At 40.5% G+C, this 18,734-nt stretch overlaps 1 protein-coding gene across 6 annotated transcripts in view; it reads right to left on the bottom strand.

Moving 5' to 3' along the window:
• Positions 1–18,734, bottom strand: part of TRIM2 (tripartite motif containing 2) — a 53,244-nt gene that overhangs the window by 9,633 nt on the left and 24,877 nt on the right. For 4 of the 6 annotated variants that reach the window (XM_083457286.1, XM_083457288.1, XM_083457284.1 and 1 more), the window contains exons 2-10: positions 13,490–13,671; positions 10,925–11,162; positions 7,731–7,882; positions 6,884–7,064; positions 5,549–6,272; positions 4,210–4,313; positions 3,768–3,935; positions 2,911–3,079; positions 1,267–1,337 (exon numbers count right to left, since the gene is read on the bottom strand). In XM_083457286.1, coding sequence (XP_083313412.1) covers positions 1,267–1,337; positions 2,911–3,079; positions 3,768–3,935; positions 4,210–4,313; positions 5,549–6,272; positions 6,884–7,064; positions 7,731–7,882; positions 10,925–11,162; positions 13,490–13,623 — 1,941 coding nt within the window. In that variant the 5' untranslated portion in view covers positions 13,624–13,671. Of the gene's footprint in view, positions 1–1,266; positions 1,338–2,910; positions 3,080–3,767; positions 3,936–4,209; positions 4,314–5,548; positions 6,273–6,883; positions 7,065–7,730; positions 7,883–10,924; positions 11,163–13,489; positions 13,672–14,191; positions 14,212–17,835; positions 18,142–18,734 lie in introns of those variants that run through there. The other 2 variants (XM_083457287.1, XM_083457283.1) reach the window with 2 other exon arrangements.

Raw genomic sequence — 18,734 nt, 5'->3', positions numbered from 1 at the left:
TTTTCTAGTTATACTATAAATCAGTGTGTCGAAAATATTCCCTGAGCTGCAAGGCCACAACAATTACAGAGAAAGGTTAGGAAAGTTGCCCTTGCCCATTCCAGTATTGCTGGGGAAGCCAGAAGGAAGGGAGGATGTTAGCTACAATCCTGGCCACAGTGTATTTTGAAAACCATGTGCTGGGCCGTACCTTTGGAACCAGGAGCTTAATCCAGATCGGCTTTGAATTCCCTTCCATTTTATTAGCAGGATGGCAATGAAATTTCTTCCCCATTTTCAGTCAGATTTCTAACATACTGTATTTTATTTCCTTGTTTGCCAGAGCCTGGCCATAGAACTGAAAACCTCTGTTGTCATTAGGAAATCCTGCATTGCTGAACAATTGCTGCTTCTCAGGGTGTATGTTTATTAAAATAGGAGCCCCCCCCCTGCTGCTAAACTCTGCCAACAATCTACTTAGGGTCTCCCCTGTGGTCTTGCTTCCTTAATTGTAATCCAAAACCACAGGAACAGTTATTTCCTGCCTAATTCCAGAAGCCTATGAAAAACAGTCTCAAGTCAAAATTGCCCATTTAGCTCCAACTTAAGAGCTATACTTCTCAGCTGTATGTAGATTGAAAGAAGCCCTATAATAGCCCAGGCCACATTTCACTTGCCCACGTGGGACTTGTGCCTTCCTGCTGCTCTTAGCTTTGTTCTACACATTACTTTTATCACAGAACCCACTTGGCTTCTGTAGGGTGTAGCAATGGTCACTGAGTGCAGGGTGGGCAGAAGGCAGACTGAGATCTATTGGTAGATCTCTGGGTGATTTGCAGTAGATGGACCAGGGTCCATCAAATTCCTCATTCCAGCTTTGTATAATGTAGCTTCCTATGCAGTCAATGGCACATATGGCTTACTTCTATGTAGTAATTTTGCAATTATGTTAAGTGACCCAGAGTATCCTGAATACTTGGCACAAGAGTAACTTTCTACAGGGGACAACTAGCATTTCAAAATGATGGTGGGAAAAGACTCCAAGAGCTCCTTTCTAGAGATCCAACTTCATACTTCTTGAATCAATTTAAAAGAACATACACAGCTTTATTTTAAAAGAGCAAAGCAAGAGACTTAATCCAAGTATTTCCCCACCTCTAAATGTAAACAATTATTTATTGTTGGCTGATGCAGAACACCTGTGAATTTAACTACATATTGGGAGTAACGGCTTCAATGCATTATCAATGGGATTTTACAATTTATGAAGAAGTAACAGCATCGTACCTTGACCGAGTGGTTGTGGAAATCGGTAATAATAATTTCATTATTGTGGTTGACGGCTGCAAAATGAGGCCCTGTGATAAGGGAAGGGAGGAAGTTCAGTGCAGGAAGAAAGATAAATCATGACAGCAATATTTCAATCCATGTGAAGTAGCAGTTTGTATGTGGGTTCTGATCAAAATGGTTGATGTGGACCAACGCGCTAGCAGCATGCCTGACTGGAGGTGGCTCTGGAAAAGGCAACACCAGGTGGTGCTTCAAGGTTCCATTTTGAACTCTACATGTTGCTGCGTTCACTGTCACACGTTAATAGCTGAAGAAGGACATAATCAGCTACGAAATCAAGAAAATTATGAACTTGGGCAACAGTACAAGTACTCTAGAGAACAATAAATAAAAAGGGTTCTACCTGGCCAGCTTCAAAACCAGTTTGACTGGTTTCCACCCACTAAATGTTTAGTAAAACTTTCAAGTGAACAATAAACTACTTAAAATTTGTTTAACATCTGCAAGTGAGCATGCTTCTTGTTCTTGGTCATGCTGGCTTGGACTGATGGGAATTGGGGTCCAGCCAGATGTGGAGATCATCACATTGACTCCCTCTGTCTTAAAACGTGACATGATCAGCAAACCACAGAAGTCAGACCAGAGGAGTTTTGTTGTTCCTGAAAGACTGCCTCCCCTCACCCCAAAGGCCTAAGGAACAACTAGAGTGAAAATTATACCCACATTTCAAGGTTTTCATTGATTTTATATCTACTGCTTTTTGTATTTTTACTGTTGCTATGATAATTGCTTTTGTTGCTGATGTTTTTGATCTGTTTTATATTTGTTTTGAGGTTCTCCTTTGCAGGCTATCTTGAAAATCCAGATTAATAAAATTGGGGGGGGGGGAGAGAATTACAGTTCCCAAGACTGTTTGGGAAAAGCAGTTTACCCCCCACATAGCTACAATTCCCAGCATCCTTAATAAACTGCAGTTCCCATTAGTAGTTAAGCAAAACAATGTACTTTAAATGTATGGTGTGCACTCAACCCATGCGTTTACTGAGCCCCTGTAGTACCTTTTTTAAAAAAGAAAAAGCAATTGTATGTCTCCTGTTTAGAAAAGCAAATACAACAGTCTCATGACAAACAAATTTATATACTATTTTTGTACTGTGTATTTTGGGTCTATGGACCACAATAAAGCTATGTGTGTTTATTAATACATAATTGTTCATGGACTAGAGCAGTGGTGTCCAAACTTTTTTCAAAGAGGGCCAGATTTGATGAAGTAACAGGCTGTTGAAAGTTGAAAGTTGTTAAATTGTTGAGCTTTTTTTAGGATTTAAATTTGAGGGTTTTTTTTGGATTTTACCCCAGGAAATAGACTGCCACAGGGGATGGATTAAACTGGGCTGGATTATGACTTTGGACTAGAGGGTTGCCATATTTCAAAATGTTGTTGAGCTTTTTTTGGCAAAGCTGTCAAAGTTTTCGCGATGTCCAGGAAATTATGGACGTGTGACAGCACTAATGGACTACAGTCTACTTATTGTGTCTTGCTTACTGTGGTGAAGTTAGTGTGATGCTTTTTCAGCATGCTCAAATACACACGCACACAATCTGGATAAAAGAAAATGCATATTAGACAGCAACTGATACCTGCAAACTGCTTATCTCCATTGCCTCGGCTTCCAAACCTGGTTACTATTTTTCCATTTGGCTGGAAGATAAACACACAACATGCTTTGTTGTCCACCACAATGATGTGCCCATTGCGATCCACAGAAACACCTTTTGGTCCCATGAGCTTTCCAGATCCAATTTTTGTCTACATGAGCAAAGAAAGAGATTAAAGTTGCTTCAAACATACACACATTTGGACTGCTGTAATGTTCTCTGGGTTTTTAGAGTTGCTAATATTCATACTTAGGAGAAGATTCTGTAGTAAATTAGTGCAAGAGATAGGTAGTAATGACTTTCATTGTGATCTCTGTTTGGCCCTCTGAAATCCCCTCAGGCCACAACACTCACTATCCCTGCTTTTGCACCCTTTTTGCCTGGCTAAAATGCAACCATGAACTCCGTTAATGACTCTTCTGCGCCTGGATGAAACCAGAGAGGGGTGTGAGAGTGTTGCAGAAAGTGGCCTAGTGTACAAAGGTAAAAATGTATATTTGTTACATTATCCACTTTTGCTTCTGGCACTCAGAACGTTGCCCAGAACGGAATGAGACCCTCAGGTTGAAAAAAGGATTCCCACCCTGTAGGATTTTAAGTCAATACCAGGGCAAATGTTTAGAGTCTTCACCCCACCCCACCCTTCCCTCCATCTCAGAACACACAAAATAATTTCATCTGCATGAATTTGCCCATCCTTTCCCTCACCACCAACAGTTAGTTCTTCAATCAAGAAATACAGAATCAATTCCCCAAGCCTTCAGAAAAATTGTTGGTTTACCAAGCTATTAATTTTAAAATGGCAGTGAGTTTCCTTGTATTTTTTTATTTGTATGTACCTTAAATTTTCCATCAGAGGAGAATATGCTAACCCACTTATTGTCATAGTCGGCAATAATGATGTCACCACAAGGATGCACAGCCACTCCCGTAGGCCGCTGCAACTGACCAGGGGACCTTCCCCGGATACCAAAACGACTCTTGAACTGGCCATCAGTGGAAAATATCTGTAATTTTCAAAAATAGTTTTTTCACATAAGATGTATCCATGTATACACATGAGATTAAAGGTGGGGTGCAGATTTAAATAAATGAATGAATTTTTAACTGGAAAGTGGCATTTGAGTCATTACGTGAACTTAACGCAGAATTATGAATCCTTCACTATCAAGATCTTATAATCTTGACACTTCAGAAAACATGTTTCTTTTCCGCATTTGATCAGTACTGTGTCTTTACAAAACAATCCATTATGGGTAAAGAGAAGAAAAACGAGCATACCTGCACACACTGATTATTGCTGTCCGCTATTAATATTTTTCCATTTGTAGATGCAGCTACTCCCTGAAGATTTGTAAACTCCCCTTTGTTTCTCCCTTTGGTACCTAAAAGGAGATGTACATATAAAAACAATCAGGAAAGAAGTCAAGTACATGGCTGCAAAAACTCATTTCAACTCTCTAGGTCCAATCAGCAGTTTCATCATCAGGAGTCTAGTTGTATTGCACGGAAAGGGGCTTCACAATGGTTGGGGTAGAGAAAATAAACCGTTATCATGAATATACAATATAAAGATCAACAGGGGAAGGTCCACAGTCTCCAGAACAGAGGTGTCTGGGACTCTGGGGGAGCTGAGTGTGTTGCTCTCTCCTTTCTCCCCCACTATGGGCAGGGACTTCTGTGCGCATGAATGTCCAAGAGGGAATTCCAGCTGCCTATCAAGATAATAAGGTTTTGGAATACGCCTTTGAGGGATGAGATAAACAAGCAGTCTTGTGACAGAAATATTGTTTTTGAATTATGAACTCCATAAGCAATATAGATGGGGTGATTCCCCCACCCAGAAGTGCATACAACAATTACTAAATATGATATTTTTGGCACAGAAAATTAGAGGGAGAGCCATCTAGTTAGGAAAGTCCAACTACAGTAGGACTAAGGCTCACTTACAACAAGCTTAACAATATTATGTGTATTTTAACAAATCAAATAGAGTGAGATTACGATTTTGGGGGAACGTGAAGAGTGTGTGTATAAACTTAACAGTGCTTAGCTTACTTTTTGTTGCTATTTTTTAATGTTGTTAGTATTGTTTTACAGATTACAAAAGCCATACTGATTTGTTAATTGTATGAATTTTGCTGTAATTTTGCTGTTCAGCTTCTTTTTTAGTTGATGTTTTGTGAGTAGCGTTTTGTAGATTGCATCTGTTTTATTGATGATTTGTTAATTATTTTATATGATTCACACTGTATCTGTGATGCGCTATTATGTTTTATTGTGTTGTTGTTGTTATTTATTGTTTGTAGGCCACTTGCATGTCTATGCCACTTTTCATTCAAATGAATATCCATCGATCAACCAACACCTCTGAGCTAGATAATGTCCTAGGGCAGGGATGGGAAACCAAAGACCCTCCAAAGGTTGCTGGACTACAGTTTCCATCATCTGGTCATGGTGGTTGCAGCTGATAGGAACCAGAGTCCAACAATTGCTTGAGTGCCACAGGTTCTTCTCTCCTGCTTAGTGTTGACATTTATCCTAAAACAATAGTTTCACACACTCTGTTTGCAGCTGGACATTGCAATCCAAATAATTTAAAAGGCAAAGCACTCCATACCTACTCTGAAGATCAGGTCATCTTCAATGGGGTTCTCTTTCCTTTTGCCAGTGCTGTACATACTAGCTGGTCTTTTCACAGCTTTCTGCTTCACATGTCCACTGCCAGGAGACTTCACACGCCTCTTAACTCCTTCGGTGGTAGGGGACACATCGGCCGACCTGATTACCTTGAGTTTGAACGGGCTGCCCCTGATATGCTGATCATAGAGTCTCAAGGAAAGGGTAAAGTCCCCTTCTTTCTGGACAGTATACAAAAATTCGTAAGTGCCATTTTTATTGTCAAGTATTTCTCCGTCCGCCACACTCCCATCGGGTGTGCTGAGCTCAGCCGTGAGGTAAGCGTTCCCAGATTTACAGAGCTCACCATCCTTGTCCTTGGTGGTGATGGTGACCGACATAGGCTGTCCTATCACCGTCTGCTTCAGTCCTTCCCCCGTGGCCACTGTTTCAGAAGCGACAGCATTTGTGGTTAAAATAGTACCAAGATTATGAATGGACTTCTTCAGCCCATCCGTTTCCACTATGAAGTCCAGTTGATCATTCTCACGAGGCTGCAGTGGGAAGTCGCGGACAGCCAGCTCGTTCAGCTTATCGCTCATCTGCTTCTTAACAAGCAAGACTTCCGTCTCGGTTCCATGGTTGAGTGCTTGGGCTGTAAAGTTGCTACAACTCTTTATGTTTTCCTGTCCTTCCAATAGGCTATCAAGCTGAGTCTGCAGGACCTGGATAGACAGAATGGTGTGGTTATATAGATTTGAGTTTTAAACCAAGTGGCCCAAAAAATAAATGAATGAATTCCCACCTATCATGGGAAATGTAGAGGTATGGCCTTGAATGGAATAATGTTGCAGAAAATTTGTTGGGCTCTATTAAAACAAAACAAAACACCTGAATAGCATTGATCAAATATGTGCTAAGTTCTCTTAGATGATTTTTTTTTTTTAAAAAAAAGCTTCCAGTTTGGAGAGCTTTTGTTCATGGCTGTATTTTGACATAAAACTAAACTGTTGTTGTTGTTGTTTGTATTGAATGAACAAGCTTTGGGCCAAACTGAAGAAAGATAAACTTTTTCATATGAGGATATATGGAAAACATGCAGAACACTGTATTTCCTCCACTCCTCAAGATAGGGATGCTTAGCTTTTATAAGATTTTTACAACTATTTGACTAATAATATCCAGAAAAGAAAAGTAAAAAATGTGCTGGATTAATTGTGTTCCCATGCCATTTCCTAGCCTCTCTCTCAGCTAAAGATTAGATTTCAGATATTGTTTCTCTCTTCACATACCCCACAAGTGAAATAAATATGACTGAAAAGAACAAGGGTCTTACTTTATGTTTAAGGCCATAATTCACTTCCAATTCCATGAGCAACACACTCTTGCGGACATTTAAAGTCTTCTGGAGTTCATCAAAAGTGGAATGAATTTCATCTACAATGCTGGTCTTTTGGTTGGTCAGCTGATGTATAATTTCAGATAGGAAATGAAGTGCTGTATCTATCTCTGGAAGCCTGTTGGAAGCATAAATCACAAGTGCTGTTTGAAATAGAATTGCCATAGTTTTTCCTTGTGACATCATGCAACAAGATTTTTATTCTTGGTGATCAGAATGGAATAAAGATACAAATCAGATTTCAAGTGTTTCTTAGAGGAATTCTGTTACAAAGACTTTATAGCACAAGGAAAAGGATGGGGAAAGAGGCAAGAGAAAGCAAGCTCAAGCACCCCTTTTGAAAGTTGTAGTTTTTTATATAACACAGTTATATAGTTCTCTCTACAGTGGTACCTCGGTTTTCAAACGTAATCCGTTCTGGAAGACCGTTTGACTTCCAAAACATTCGAAAACCAAAGGCGGTCTGCAAATTTAATTGAGAAACACTCAGTGGAAGCCATTTGGCTTCTGAGGCGCATTCGGAAATGGATGCATTTACTTCTGGATTTTTGGCAGTTGAAAACCAAAATGTTCAACTTTTGAGACGTTCGAAAACCAAGGTACCACTGTATTCTGCCTTGGAAAGCAGACTGGCTGCCTTGGAAAGCAGAGGCCCCTGGGAAGAACCCCTCCCTTGGAGATCTCGGAGCAGAGAGAGCAGGTGACAATGTCTGGGGTGTGAGGTCGGGGCTACTCCTACCACACTGTGTGTTAAAGCATGGACTTTGCAGAAGAGGTTCCATACCTTTTGTTGACAGCATCTAGCTGAGCTTGAAGCGAAGCCTTGTGTTGTTCTACTACATCTTTGAGAGGTACTGTGGGGTGCTCTGCATGCTCGCCTTCTGTACATTCCCGGCACATGGCTGTCTCACAAGACTGGCAGTAAAATTCCATCAGCTGATTACAGAGAGGGAGAGTGTGACTATCAGCAGAATACCAGTTTTTCCAAACAGAGACACACCATTTTGAATACTGAGCATGTCTACTCAGATAGAAGCCCTATTGAATTCCCAGGTAAGCAGGGCAAGGATTGCAGCCTTAGTCCCACAGACTTCCATGGGCTTGCTTTTGAATAAATGTACATTGGATTGTTCTGCTAATGCCCTGTGCTGGGAAAAAATTCTGCTACAAATCCTGCAAGCAAAAAAAGTCAACAGAATGGGATTTATGTGAAAAATAGCCATGTGAGCTGACGACTGGAGTTCAAACCCATTGCACCATCAAACAAAATGTTTGCTTGTGATTAAAATGTTAAAAAGCAATTATTATGTTTAATGCCATGGATTTATAGCTGTGGTTTGTATGAACCATTATGTTGAATTTTTCCCTACTTTTAAGAATCACAAATAAATACATAAACAATTTAGGGTACTTGAAATTCCAAAAGGTACACTCACGGCTGTCATGTTCTTTCTCATGGCTGTCATTTTCTCACTATTTGGTTTGAGATAAAACTGTCATGCCTTGTGCTTTAGCAGTATTAAGTTACTTCACAAATGCCTAAGGCATTAGTGATGCACTCTGAATCACAAAGCAGAATGGCATCAGGTTTGCATATAATGAGGGCCATATTTTTGGCAGCAAAAAAGCTTAACAGAGAGCGATCATTGCTGCTTAGGGCTGGCATTTAAAAGTTTACCAGAGGGAGAGAGCATCAGTTTTTTTTCAAACTAAGCAAGAGAACATTAAAAGGAATTATATAAAAAGGACTTGGTGAAATAGAAATAGAAGCTTTTCATCTAACAAAGGATAAAACATTTTCACTTTCTTATTTCTAGTCTGCAACCTACAAAAGAAAAGAAAAAGGACTGAATAAATTTCCACAATCTGTTTAAGGTTGTTTTGAACGGCACTACTCTTACTTAGTGGAGTCTGGATACTTCAGAAAGATAAAGATACTTTGCATGTGCTCCCAAGATGGTTTGGATACCTCTTCAAGAAAGAAAGAAAAGAAAAGAGAAAAGAAAAGAAAAGAAAAGAAAAGAAAGCAAACTCCATGCAATGAAGAACTGTCTCATTGAAGGAAAGCCTGGAACTTATTGCCTAAAGCTAAGATGTCATGGTCCCATCAAGAATATATAGTTTGTAAGGAGTGGACCTTACTGATCATAAATCTCCTGATTTGCAGATGAAAACCAGGTACATATGCTACCAGCCTACCTACAAGAAAGGTATATTTTTGTCTTGTAATACAGGATTTTTAAAAGTCATATTAATTTATTTAATCAATTCATAAATTTCATACACCCTTTAATTGTAAAAAGCGGTTTACAGAAAGAAAAAAATAAAATCAAGAAAAAAATCACAATCCTGCTTTGAGTGACACATTAACAGAAGGGGGATTTTAGGAACAAAGGAGGACAATGATCATAATTGGAGGAGGGGAAGAGGAGAGAGCAGGGGAACATGGTGCTCTCCAGATTTCTGGCCTACAGTTCCCATCTTCCTTGACTGTAGGCCATGTTGGCTGAGGCTGATGGAAGCTGGAGGCCAATGACATCAGGAGGGCCATAAGTGTATAGCACTGCGTGTTACATCCAGGAGTCATGCTGCCAAGCACTTAATTGCATTTCAATTTTACGAAAAGCTTCCTAATCATGTGCAGCAATGCTTGCAATTCCGCTCACATTATATTGGCACACTTTGAATGCAATATAGTGCTTCGTGATGCAACAACAAGGATGCCAACCCACCAGTTCAAGTGGAATAATGACATAATTCTGCCCATATGCTCCATTTATTCCCAAGGACCCTTTTTAGCATATGTGCCCTACGCAGATTTTTCATCTTTCAGTGCCACTGATTACCATAACTGGAAAACAATTGTGCCAGGTGGTGTAAAGCTGAATCTAGTAATATTTCTCTTGAATGGTTTTTGTCCACATGCAGGCTATGACCTGCTATCAGAAAGGAATACTCCCAAACCTTGTACCTAGGCCAGATTAGCTAAGAACTTGCTGGGAAAGGGATTGCTTTCCCTTCTGTTCAAGGGCAGACTTGGGGAATATTTTACAATATGAGCCCAAAATTGGCACCCCCAAATGGATCTTCTCAGTTATGGAGCTTATCAAGTTTGCATGCCCTGTACTGGTGAACAACCCACACCACCCTAAATCTGATGATGTTCTGTTTTGTTTGCTTTGTTGCTCTGGAAATATTTGCTCTGTAGACACCTCCTGCAGTTCATTTGCTTCCTAATTTACCTATTATGATCTGGATTGCCTAAGTCAGCCTTCCACAGCAAAGTGTTTTCCAGATGCTTCTTAGGGTCCCACCTCCACCCACCCTGATGATTGGCAATGCTGGCTGGGGCTGATGGGGAGCTGCAATTCAACACCTGAAGTACACCAGCTTGGTAAAGATTGAAAATAGACTGATGATAGGAAAGGACTCACAACAGTGGTGGTAACGGAGAAGGAAATGGAATTTCAACTCAATGAATACTTGATTTCATTTATGGATGAAAAGAAGAGCAAAAGTAGCAATACACCTTTTGAATTATAGACAGCTGCTTTCACTTAAAACTAAAATTGATGTACAAAATACAGCTTAAATGAATTATAGAACATTAACATCTCATCTTGATAGCCAGAAAGCACATTTACTAACCACCATGATCAATATCATGACATGTCAATGCAATGCCCTACAAAACAAAAACATAACCAAAACTATCAATATTGGGCTGACAGAGTTAATTTGATGCCACACACAAATTCATCCCAATTCACTCTCTCTAGCACAGTATCCAATGAAAGCATTCAATCGATTGAATAAAATCTATCAAGCAAATGATTTATGTTGTCATTGCAGAAATTAATAAATCATTTGCAAGTCCAATAGTCCCCAACTTTCATTTCAGGGTGAGCCACTGAAAATTGCCATTTCCCTGCCAAATAAATTGTTGAAGCCTTATTTATAGGCACCTAATCCACTTACATTTCCTTCATGATTGGGGCAGGAGAGTGGCTTCCCTGCAGCAACAGCTGTGACAGTCTCCAAGATGGAAGACTCCTCAATGCTATTGTCTGGAGTTCGCTGCAGGACATCCATCAGGTTGGTGATGAAGAAGTTGTTCTGAAGAGCAGAAACCCCTTTCTCTGGCAAGATGGACGTTTGGCGGCACACTGGGCAAGAAAGGGTTAAGCTGTGGGCTGGAATGTAATTCTGTAGGCACCTAATGAGGATGGTAAAAAGATAAGCCAGTATCAAAAGCAAAAAGTAAACTGTGTTGTTTGCGATTTCCTAGTAGGAGAATAGAAGAGTAATCATGAACACAGCTTTACTTTTTCACATTTTGCAACTCATATCAAGAGGGAAGAACAAAACACTCTGACAGCCTTCCCAACATGTTGCCCTCCAGAAGTTATTGGATCCCAACTCCCATCAGGCCCAGCCAGCTTGGCCAATGGATTGGAGTTGTAGTACAGCAACATCTGGACAGCCACAGGTGGGAGTGAGCGCTAGGGGGTTCTACCTAAATAAAAAGGCAATGATGTAGTGAGATGACTGGAGACGGTCTAAACCATAGCTGTCAAGCGTCCCTTATTTGGCAGGACAGTCCCTTATCCCAGCGCCATGTCCCGCTGCTGTCCCTTATTGATGAGGCTTCGTTTGGCTGCTGGCTGGGCTTTCTGCCTTGGGCTCAGAAGTTGAACATACCTGTGCCCGGAAAATCCCTTATTTTGGCTGCTGATCCCTTATTTTTGAGGCTGCTGGTCCCTTATTTTCAAATCTGTAAGTTGACAGCTATGGTCTAAACCGCAGAAAAGATGGGAAGGAATTAGTACAAGAAGAAGAGACTGCCTCCAGGCTGCACTATCAAAACAGCAACTTTTTCCAGAGAGCAGATTTTGGTATGACAGAAGCTTTGTTTCTTGTGGTGTACCCACTCATTCTTATTAGGACACTGTCATCTGTGGCTTATATCTATACACCACCTAAATCTGCACAATCTGAGAACAGAGATAGTAGTAGATAAGAGTGCAGAAAACAAGCAATGCATTTTAAACGCTCCTTTAAAAAACACGAATAATTATGACTCCTGTGGACAGCCTTAGCTTCTGCTCACAGGAATTACTTCCTGACCCTACAGTCTTGCGCTGTGAAGAGTGCTCTTCTCCACAACCATTATAGGTTACAAGAGCATCTTTTCATCTGCTTGTTCTCACGCTCTGCTCCAAAGCTTGGAGGAAACACTGCAGCGTATCACTTGCCATTTTCATCTTACATTAATAAAAGCAACAACAGCATTATGGCTATTCAAATTGTTTTCCAGGCTCCACGTCACAGGATGATGAACCATTCTGGAGGGTTATTCTTACAGTCACCTTAGCTTTTGTGAGGGAAAAGCCCAGCCTTTACTGACTTCTAACTGCTGCAGCCCGTGGTGAGGCAATTATGTGCATCTGTCACCACAGGCTGTTTTAAGCCCAGGTTTGGCTTTGGGCCCATCACTCTGAGCATTTGCACTAGCGTGCCAAAAGATGAATCCAGACAAAAATCAGCCCATGGCGGCAAATGCATATGACTACCTTTCAGGCTGAAGCGGATTCTAATGTAATACACCAAGAAAACCTGAGCTCTTTTCTAAAATGTATAGAAAGATAAGGGTCATTAGCAGTGCTGCATTCGAAACATTAAAAAAGAACAAAGCAAATGCTTATGGAACATGGTAGACTAAGCAGTTTAACAAAATGAAAACAGACAAACCATGAAAAGCCAAAAGCAGAAATCGTGGAAATGTTGTTTCCACTTTCAGACAGCGCTGCAGCATTTTTTTAAATGATAAGGCTTCTCTGCTTCTTTTCCTGGAAAGGAAATGCAACGTAGGGAAAAATGCCACCGGTTCAAGTCCTGCATATCTTCTAGCTGCAACCTGGTGCCCTCCATATGTTGTTGGATTACATTTTCCATCAGCCCCAGACAGCAAGGCCATGCCAGCTGGGACTGATAGGAGTTGTAGGCCAAAGTCCTGAATCATCTAATCTCTGGCACTTTATGCTCAGATATTGCATCCTTCAGTTCTGAACGTGTTCCACTTGGAACCAAGCTCTACTCATGCTGAAGAAATCTACTTTTAAGCTAAATGAGCTAAGTTTCATTGCCTAAATTCAGATCAAATATCCCAGTAAGAAATTATTGCTACCACCCTTTTATGTGTAATTGTATTGCTGACATGGAAGGCCATACCTTAAAAATAAGAACAGGCTGAACATTCACAATAAAGACAGAATTGTTTACCAAAAGAGCACAGATTACTTTTGCAATACAGAAATATCTGAATCCTGTCTTTCTTCTTATAAATCAAAATGAGCCCAGGGGCATTTTACCTTCCTACTCATTAAGTTTTATATTTCAGGAGAACTTGTTGACTGGATTGAGGGGTTCATTGAATTAACAGTGTAACTCTAGACATCTGGGAACAGATCACTGTGGCAATCCAGACAGACAAGCCAGCTGTAATGCACTTTTGGTTGGGGGAAACAGAAACCATCCTCTTACCTCTCACAGAAAGTGTGCAGACAGGGGAGTACTTTGGGATTCTTGTAACGGTCCAGGCATATGCTGCAGATCAGAAATTGTTTGTCAATCTGACGCACCACAGGACTTGGGATGTTGGCGCCTTCACTGGCCATCCTAGACCACTGACATGTGGGTCCTGTTCTCTTTTGCCCTGCACGCTGCTGAAAGGTTCAAGCAAACAACAGCATTTTAGAAGCTGTGGGGAATTGACTTCCTGTTAACAATGGATCCCAGTGGGTTTCATCCCGATTCAAGATTTATAAGAAGGCAGTGCGTAGTGCTTGGAAATGCTACACTAGAAATACTTGCTTTAAAAGCATCTGGGCAGATTGCCAAGGCAAAAAAAACTACTACAATGCATTAGCTTCTAAAATTCATTCTTTATATTTATATCCTGTTCCCACTATCTTCCCATCCAAGAACTGACAAGGCTAAAACCTGGCCATACTTTTGTGATATCGAGTATTAGAAAAAGGCTGCCCTAACCAACTGAACATGCTTTCAGATTGGATGGGTGTACATTTCTAATGCTATAGAATGAGCATAGGTCACTGGTGGAGCACATGAGTTGCATAGAGTAGGTTGGATTTCTGCCATCACCACTTGAAAGAATCGGATAACATGTGGTACAAAATACACCTCTCTGTTTTTGACCTTCCCATATTTCTAAGACACTCTCACCAATATAATATTGCATACATCATCGGCTACAGCTGTACACCAGTGGCTGGCAGTGCTGTTAGACCTCATAGCCTGCAGTTAATAGGAAGAACATAGTAGTCAGACCTGTGTATATCAGTGCAGTCTAAATCTGAAGCAAGAAACCATTTTCATGCTGAAAATCACATTACTGCCGCTGTAGAATGTATTTGAGGGCCCCATTCCATTAGCAGGAAGGTAAGACTCAGTCACACAGAGTTAAAACACAGATCTCTTTCTCACACAGCTTTTGCCCATGGAAACAAAGGCATATATTTGACTAAGTAACTCCATTCATATGCTATCTTTCATTTCCCCATAAACCCTTCTTTTAGACAAAGCTAGTTAAAAATAAAGACAAAAGCTTTCCAACAGCCTTACTGCACAAAAGCCAAACAGGACATAGTAATACCAGCAGAAGAAGGTAAACATCATCTTTGCACATATGAACTGTAAGTTGTTCCTTGGATTTACGGAAAGCCTCAAACTTCAAAATGCAATTGCATCTCAAAAATTGCATGCCTGCAATTGCAAAGCATCAATTGCAAACCACATAAATATTTCATTTCCATTCTACAGCAAGTGCAATTAAGCAAAATAGGCATAATACATATAGAACCTAACAAGATACATAATGCTTTTCAACAAAGACAACATAAATTCCCTATACCAGCTAGTGGTTAGCATGTTGAACTAGGAATGGAGAGAGAGATGGGTTCAAACCTCTACTCAGCCATCAAGCTGACTGGACAGCCGTTACCTCTTAGCCCCAGGGGTGGCTAACCTCTTGATGTTGTTGGACATGTTGTAAGTCCCATCAGACCCAGCCAGCATGGCCAATAATCAGGGATGATGGGAGTTGTAGTCCAAGAGTAGCTGGAGGGTCACAGGTTAGCAAGGGGAAACCACATATGCCACTCTGAGCTATTGGAAGAGCAAGATAATAATAATAACAATAATAATAATAATTTATTATTTATTATTTATACCCCGCCCATCTGGCTGGGCTTTCCCAGCCACTCTGGGCGGCTTCCAAAAAAATATTAAAATACTGTAATACATCAAACATTAAAAGCTTCCCTAAACAGGGCTGCCTTCAGATGTCTTCTAAAAGTCTGGTAGATGTTGTTCATAGTGCTCAAATAGAGGACATATCAGATATTAAACTGATAAGAACCAGATACTACACTTGATCTTAGCCAAAAGGCCGAGAAGCGATAGACATGGAATAAATATTATTTTGCCTGTGCACAGAAACCAACACCTTTTACTATTTCCTTCTTCCTAAGTCACATTCAGGTTTTGTTTTAGCTGCAGTTGAAAAACTTGAGTAGGGAAATGAATGGATGCACATGCACCAGCCACACCCCCAAAGTCCCCATTGACTCAGCTTTTGACCTTTCCACAATCAGCTTCACCATACAGCGTAGGTTTTCATGCACATTCAACTGAATTACTTAGGGGCCTCCCTCCAGGGAACCCTGAGAACATAGAGCTACCGATTAGAAGGATGCTTTTAAGCACACGAACCCAAACATGCCCAGAATCCTCTTTCAGACTTGAATGGATTTGACTGGGTGGAGATGTTCAAACTGTTCAAGTCTAGTGACTAGGGTGTTTGTTAATATCTTGTTCTTATTACACAAAGAGGATATTATACAGTATTAGGCCTTCTACTATGCTGCTGTTGGGGTCTGCGAATATTCCCAGGTCCCAAGGTCCCAGTCCAGATAAGATTTATACATACTTAGTCATGTATGTAAAAGGAGGAAGATAAAAGACAAAAGAGTTACAAGTGTTGCTTTGTTCTCTGGGCAAGGAACTCTAAAAGGTTCCCACATCCCCACTTAAATTTCTACCGGATAGCCCCCTCCTAAGCATGTTTAACAAATAATAATAATAACTTCAGCCTGGTTAATGGGGCTTACTCCCAAGTAAATAGGTGTAAGAATACAGAAAGCGAGTTGCTAATAGCTACACAATGGCTGCATCCTCCAAACAGGGTGTGTGAGAGAAGCCATGAGCTCAAACACTCCTTCCTGCCCTGACACATGTGGCTTAATAGGCAACTTCCAGGTCTAATCAAAACATAGTTGTGCATCTTAACAACACTACAAAAATATGGTTTGAGCAAGCTCTGGTTTGGAGGATCATCTGAATGCAGTGAGAGAGACCATGGATTGCACAAACTAGAACCCATGTCTCCTTGTCCCAAGAAGTCTTTCTACTGTCTATAACAGATTGGTTCTGTTTGCTGAAACTCATCTTAATGAACTTCATATGATAAAGCAGGTAAGTTTTATGTTCAGAACACAATTTATTTTTCCGGATGTTGCACAGATTCACCTGAACAGCACATACTGTACATAATGTAGTATGTTGCAGAGGTGGAATAAATTTGGATTGAAAGGGCTCTGTAACAAGGAAGGTTTATAAACTGTGCTAAAAAATTAGTCCAAAGCTATAAAAAGACAAGCTGTTATCTTTAAGTTGGGAAGCAAGTTCTTTTCATCCATTTTTAAGACGGGCAGAAGGGGTGACACGTGCACACTCTGGATGAACAAACCTACAAAAATTCTCACCACTGACTAAATAAATGCCTCCAGAGAAAAACAAAAACCAAATCCAGAGTTCAAGCTTTAAATACCTACCAGTCTTTGATGAGAGATCAATGCTTGCATCAAGCAGCCTCACAGAAAAATGACATCATCATCATCATTCCTTCTTGCAGGTTTCTAATTATAAAATATGTATAAAGCAGTGCCCAATTTCTAATCAAAATTGTCTTTAAGAAACACAGCATATGCGTGTGCACATATTGCAAGAACACTAATAGTAAGTGTATATCAAGAGAGAAAGGAGGGAAGAAAGAAATCAGTAGTGTGTGCAGCCACACCCATCTGAAACAAAACTGCTAATAAAATAAACCATTTAGAGCTTTAAAAAGAAATATTTTACTGAGTTTTAATAAACATACTTCTCTCAGAATTATGGCTTTACACAATGAAAGTATAAAGAAGATTGAGGGCAGCCTGTTCAATAGGTATAGGATTTTCAAATAAAGGCAGTGCTCCACCCAACCAGAGCTGTGATTAGACTCTGAAAGATCAGACTGAATCGCCTACGACTTATCAATGGTGAGCACAACCCAGAGGGTCTAAGCCATGCATTATGAATGAATAGGTTTCCAGTAGCAACGTTTGCAATGGAACTCGCAAGCTCCAGAACTGCAGGCATGGGTGGGACTCCTGCTATATAAATCTGCTTCAAAGGCAGGATAAGCTATAGGTAGAATTACTCAAGCACAGCACAGCAAACCCAAACCAGAGAGACAAGGCAATAAAAACAGTCTGTTATATTCAAATGATTATTATTATTAACCATCATCATCATGAAGTAAGACTATCTTGTACATATGCACACGCCCCTCCACATTTTTGCTTTCTCACATTGTTTTTAAAATCATCTTGCTCACATATGGTTTAAATAACTTTTCTAGCCTTAAAAGCATGCATCATCATCATCATTATGTAAAGCAAGGAGCTGCAATGGGGGATGGGAGCAAAAAGGCATAACGTTACTAGCCACCAGGCACAATACTGAACAAACAAATGCTCGAGACGTACCCATCTTCACGAAAAGGAGCTTAAATCAATGCACTGCCAAGTGTAAAAAGGGAAAAGCCTTTCCAGGATGGAGTTGTGTCCTGCAGTCGTCCAAATGAGCCAACCATAATTACAGTGATGTATCACATCTGAAAGCCTCACGTGTGGAACTGTTAGAGAATTCCTGTTAGCCGTTACTAGAGACGCAGCGTTATTTCTTGCTTAAGCTAACAATGCTCCACCACTCCATGGAGAGAATCCTGGAAGTAATAAAAGGAGGCCCAGCCAAGCAGTCATTAATTTCCCTCCCCCCACTCTCCGGGTCACTGACAAAGTGGGAGACCCCCCCACCACACCCCCCGAAAGGATTCCAGCCAATCAATCTTTATTTAGTACATCTTTCTCACTCAACCCGTAGCTGAAAGACTGCAGCAAACCGTGCAAGGGATTGTGGGATAGGGATGCAGCATAGAGCTGCAATGAGATTCGCAGGGTGGATTTTTTCCTTCTTCCTCTTTTCTAGTCAGCAATCAGCTGTTTCAGGGCTCAGATGCTGGATATGGTCTATATGGAATGCTATTACAGGATTCGCAGGCAGGGAAAGCTACCATTCTGGTTCAGCAGCAAAAAACACACGTAAGTATTTTTCTCCCAAAACTGAAGTATAGATCCAGTACTGATGCTCTGATTCAACACACATTTATTTGGAAGGGTTATTGGTTTTTAATGGGATGTAATCAATGAAAATGAGAGAGGGAGAAATTTCTAACCAGCCTCTCCCTGCTGCTTATATTTTTATATCATGACCCCCCATGCTTAATGCGAGAATCCTTTTGTATCTGCTTAATGTGCAATGTGCAGAATGAGATGAGGTCACCAATCTGCCCCAAAGTGTACTAAATTTCTAAGTACCAGAAGCA

This window comes from Podarcis tiliguerta (genome assembly GCF_965153285.1).
Source record: "Podarcis tiliguerta genome assembly, chromosome: 9".
Taxonomy (NCBI): domain Eukaryota; kingdom Metazoa; phylum Chordata; class Lepidosauria; order Squamata; family Lacertidae; genus Podarcis; species Podarcis tiliguerta.
Note: the sequence above shows the minus strand (reverse complement) of the source record. Positions and strands in the feature narration are given on the sequence as shown.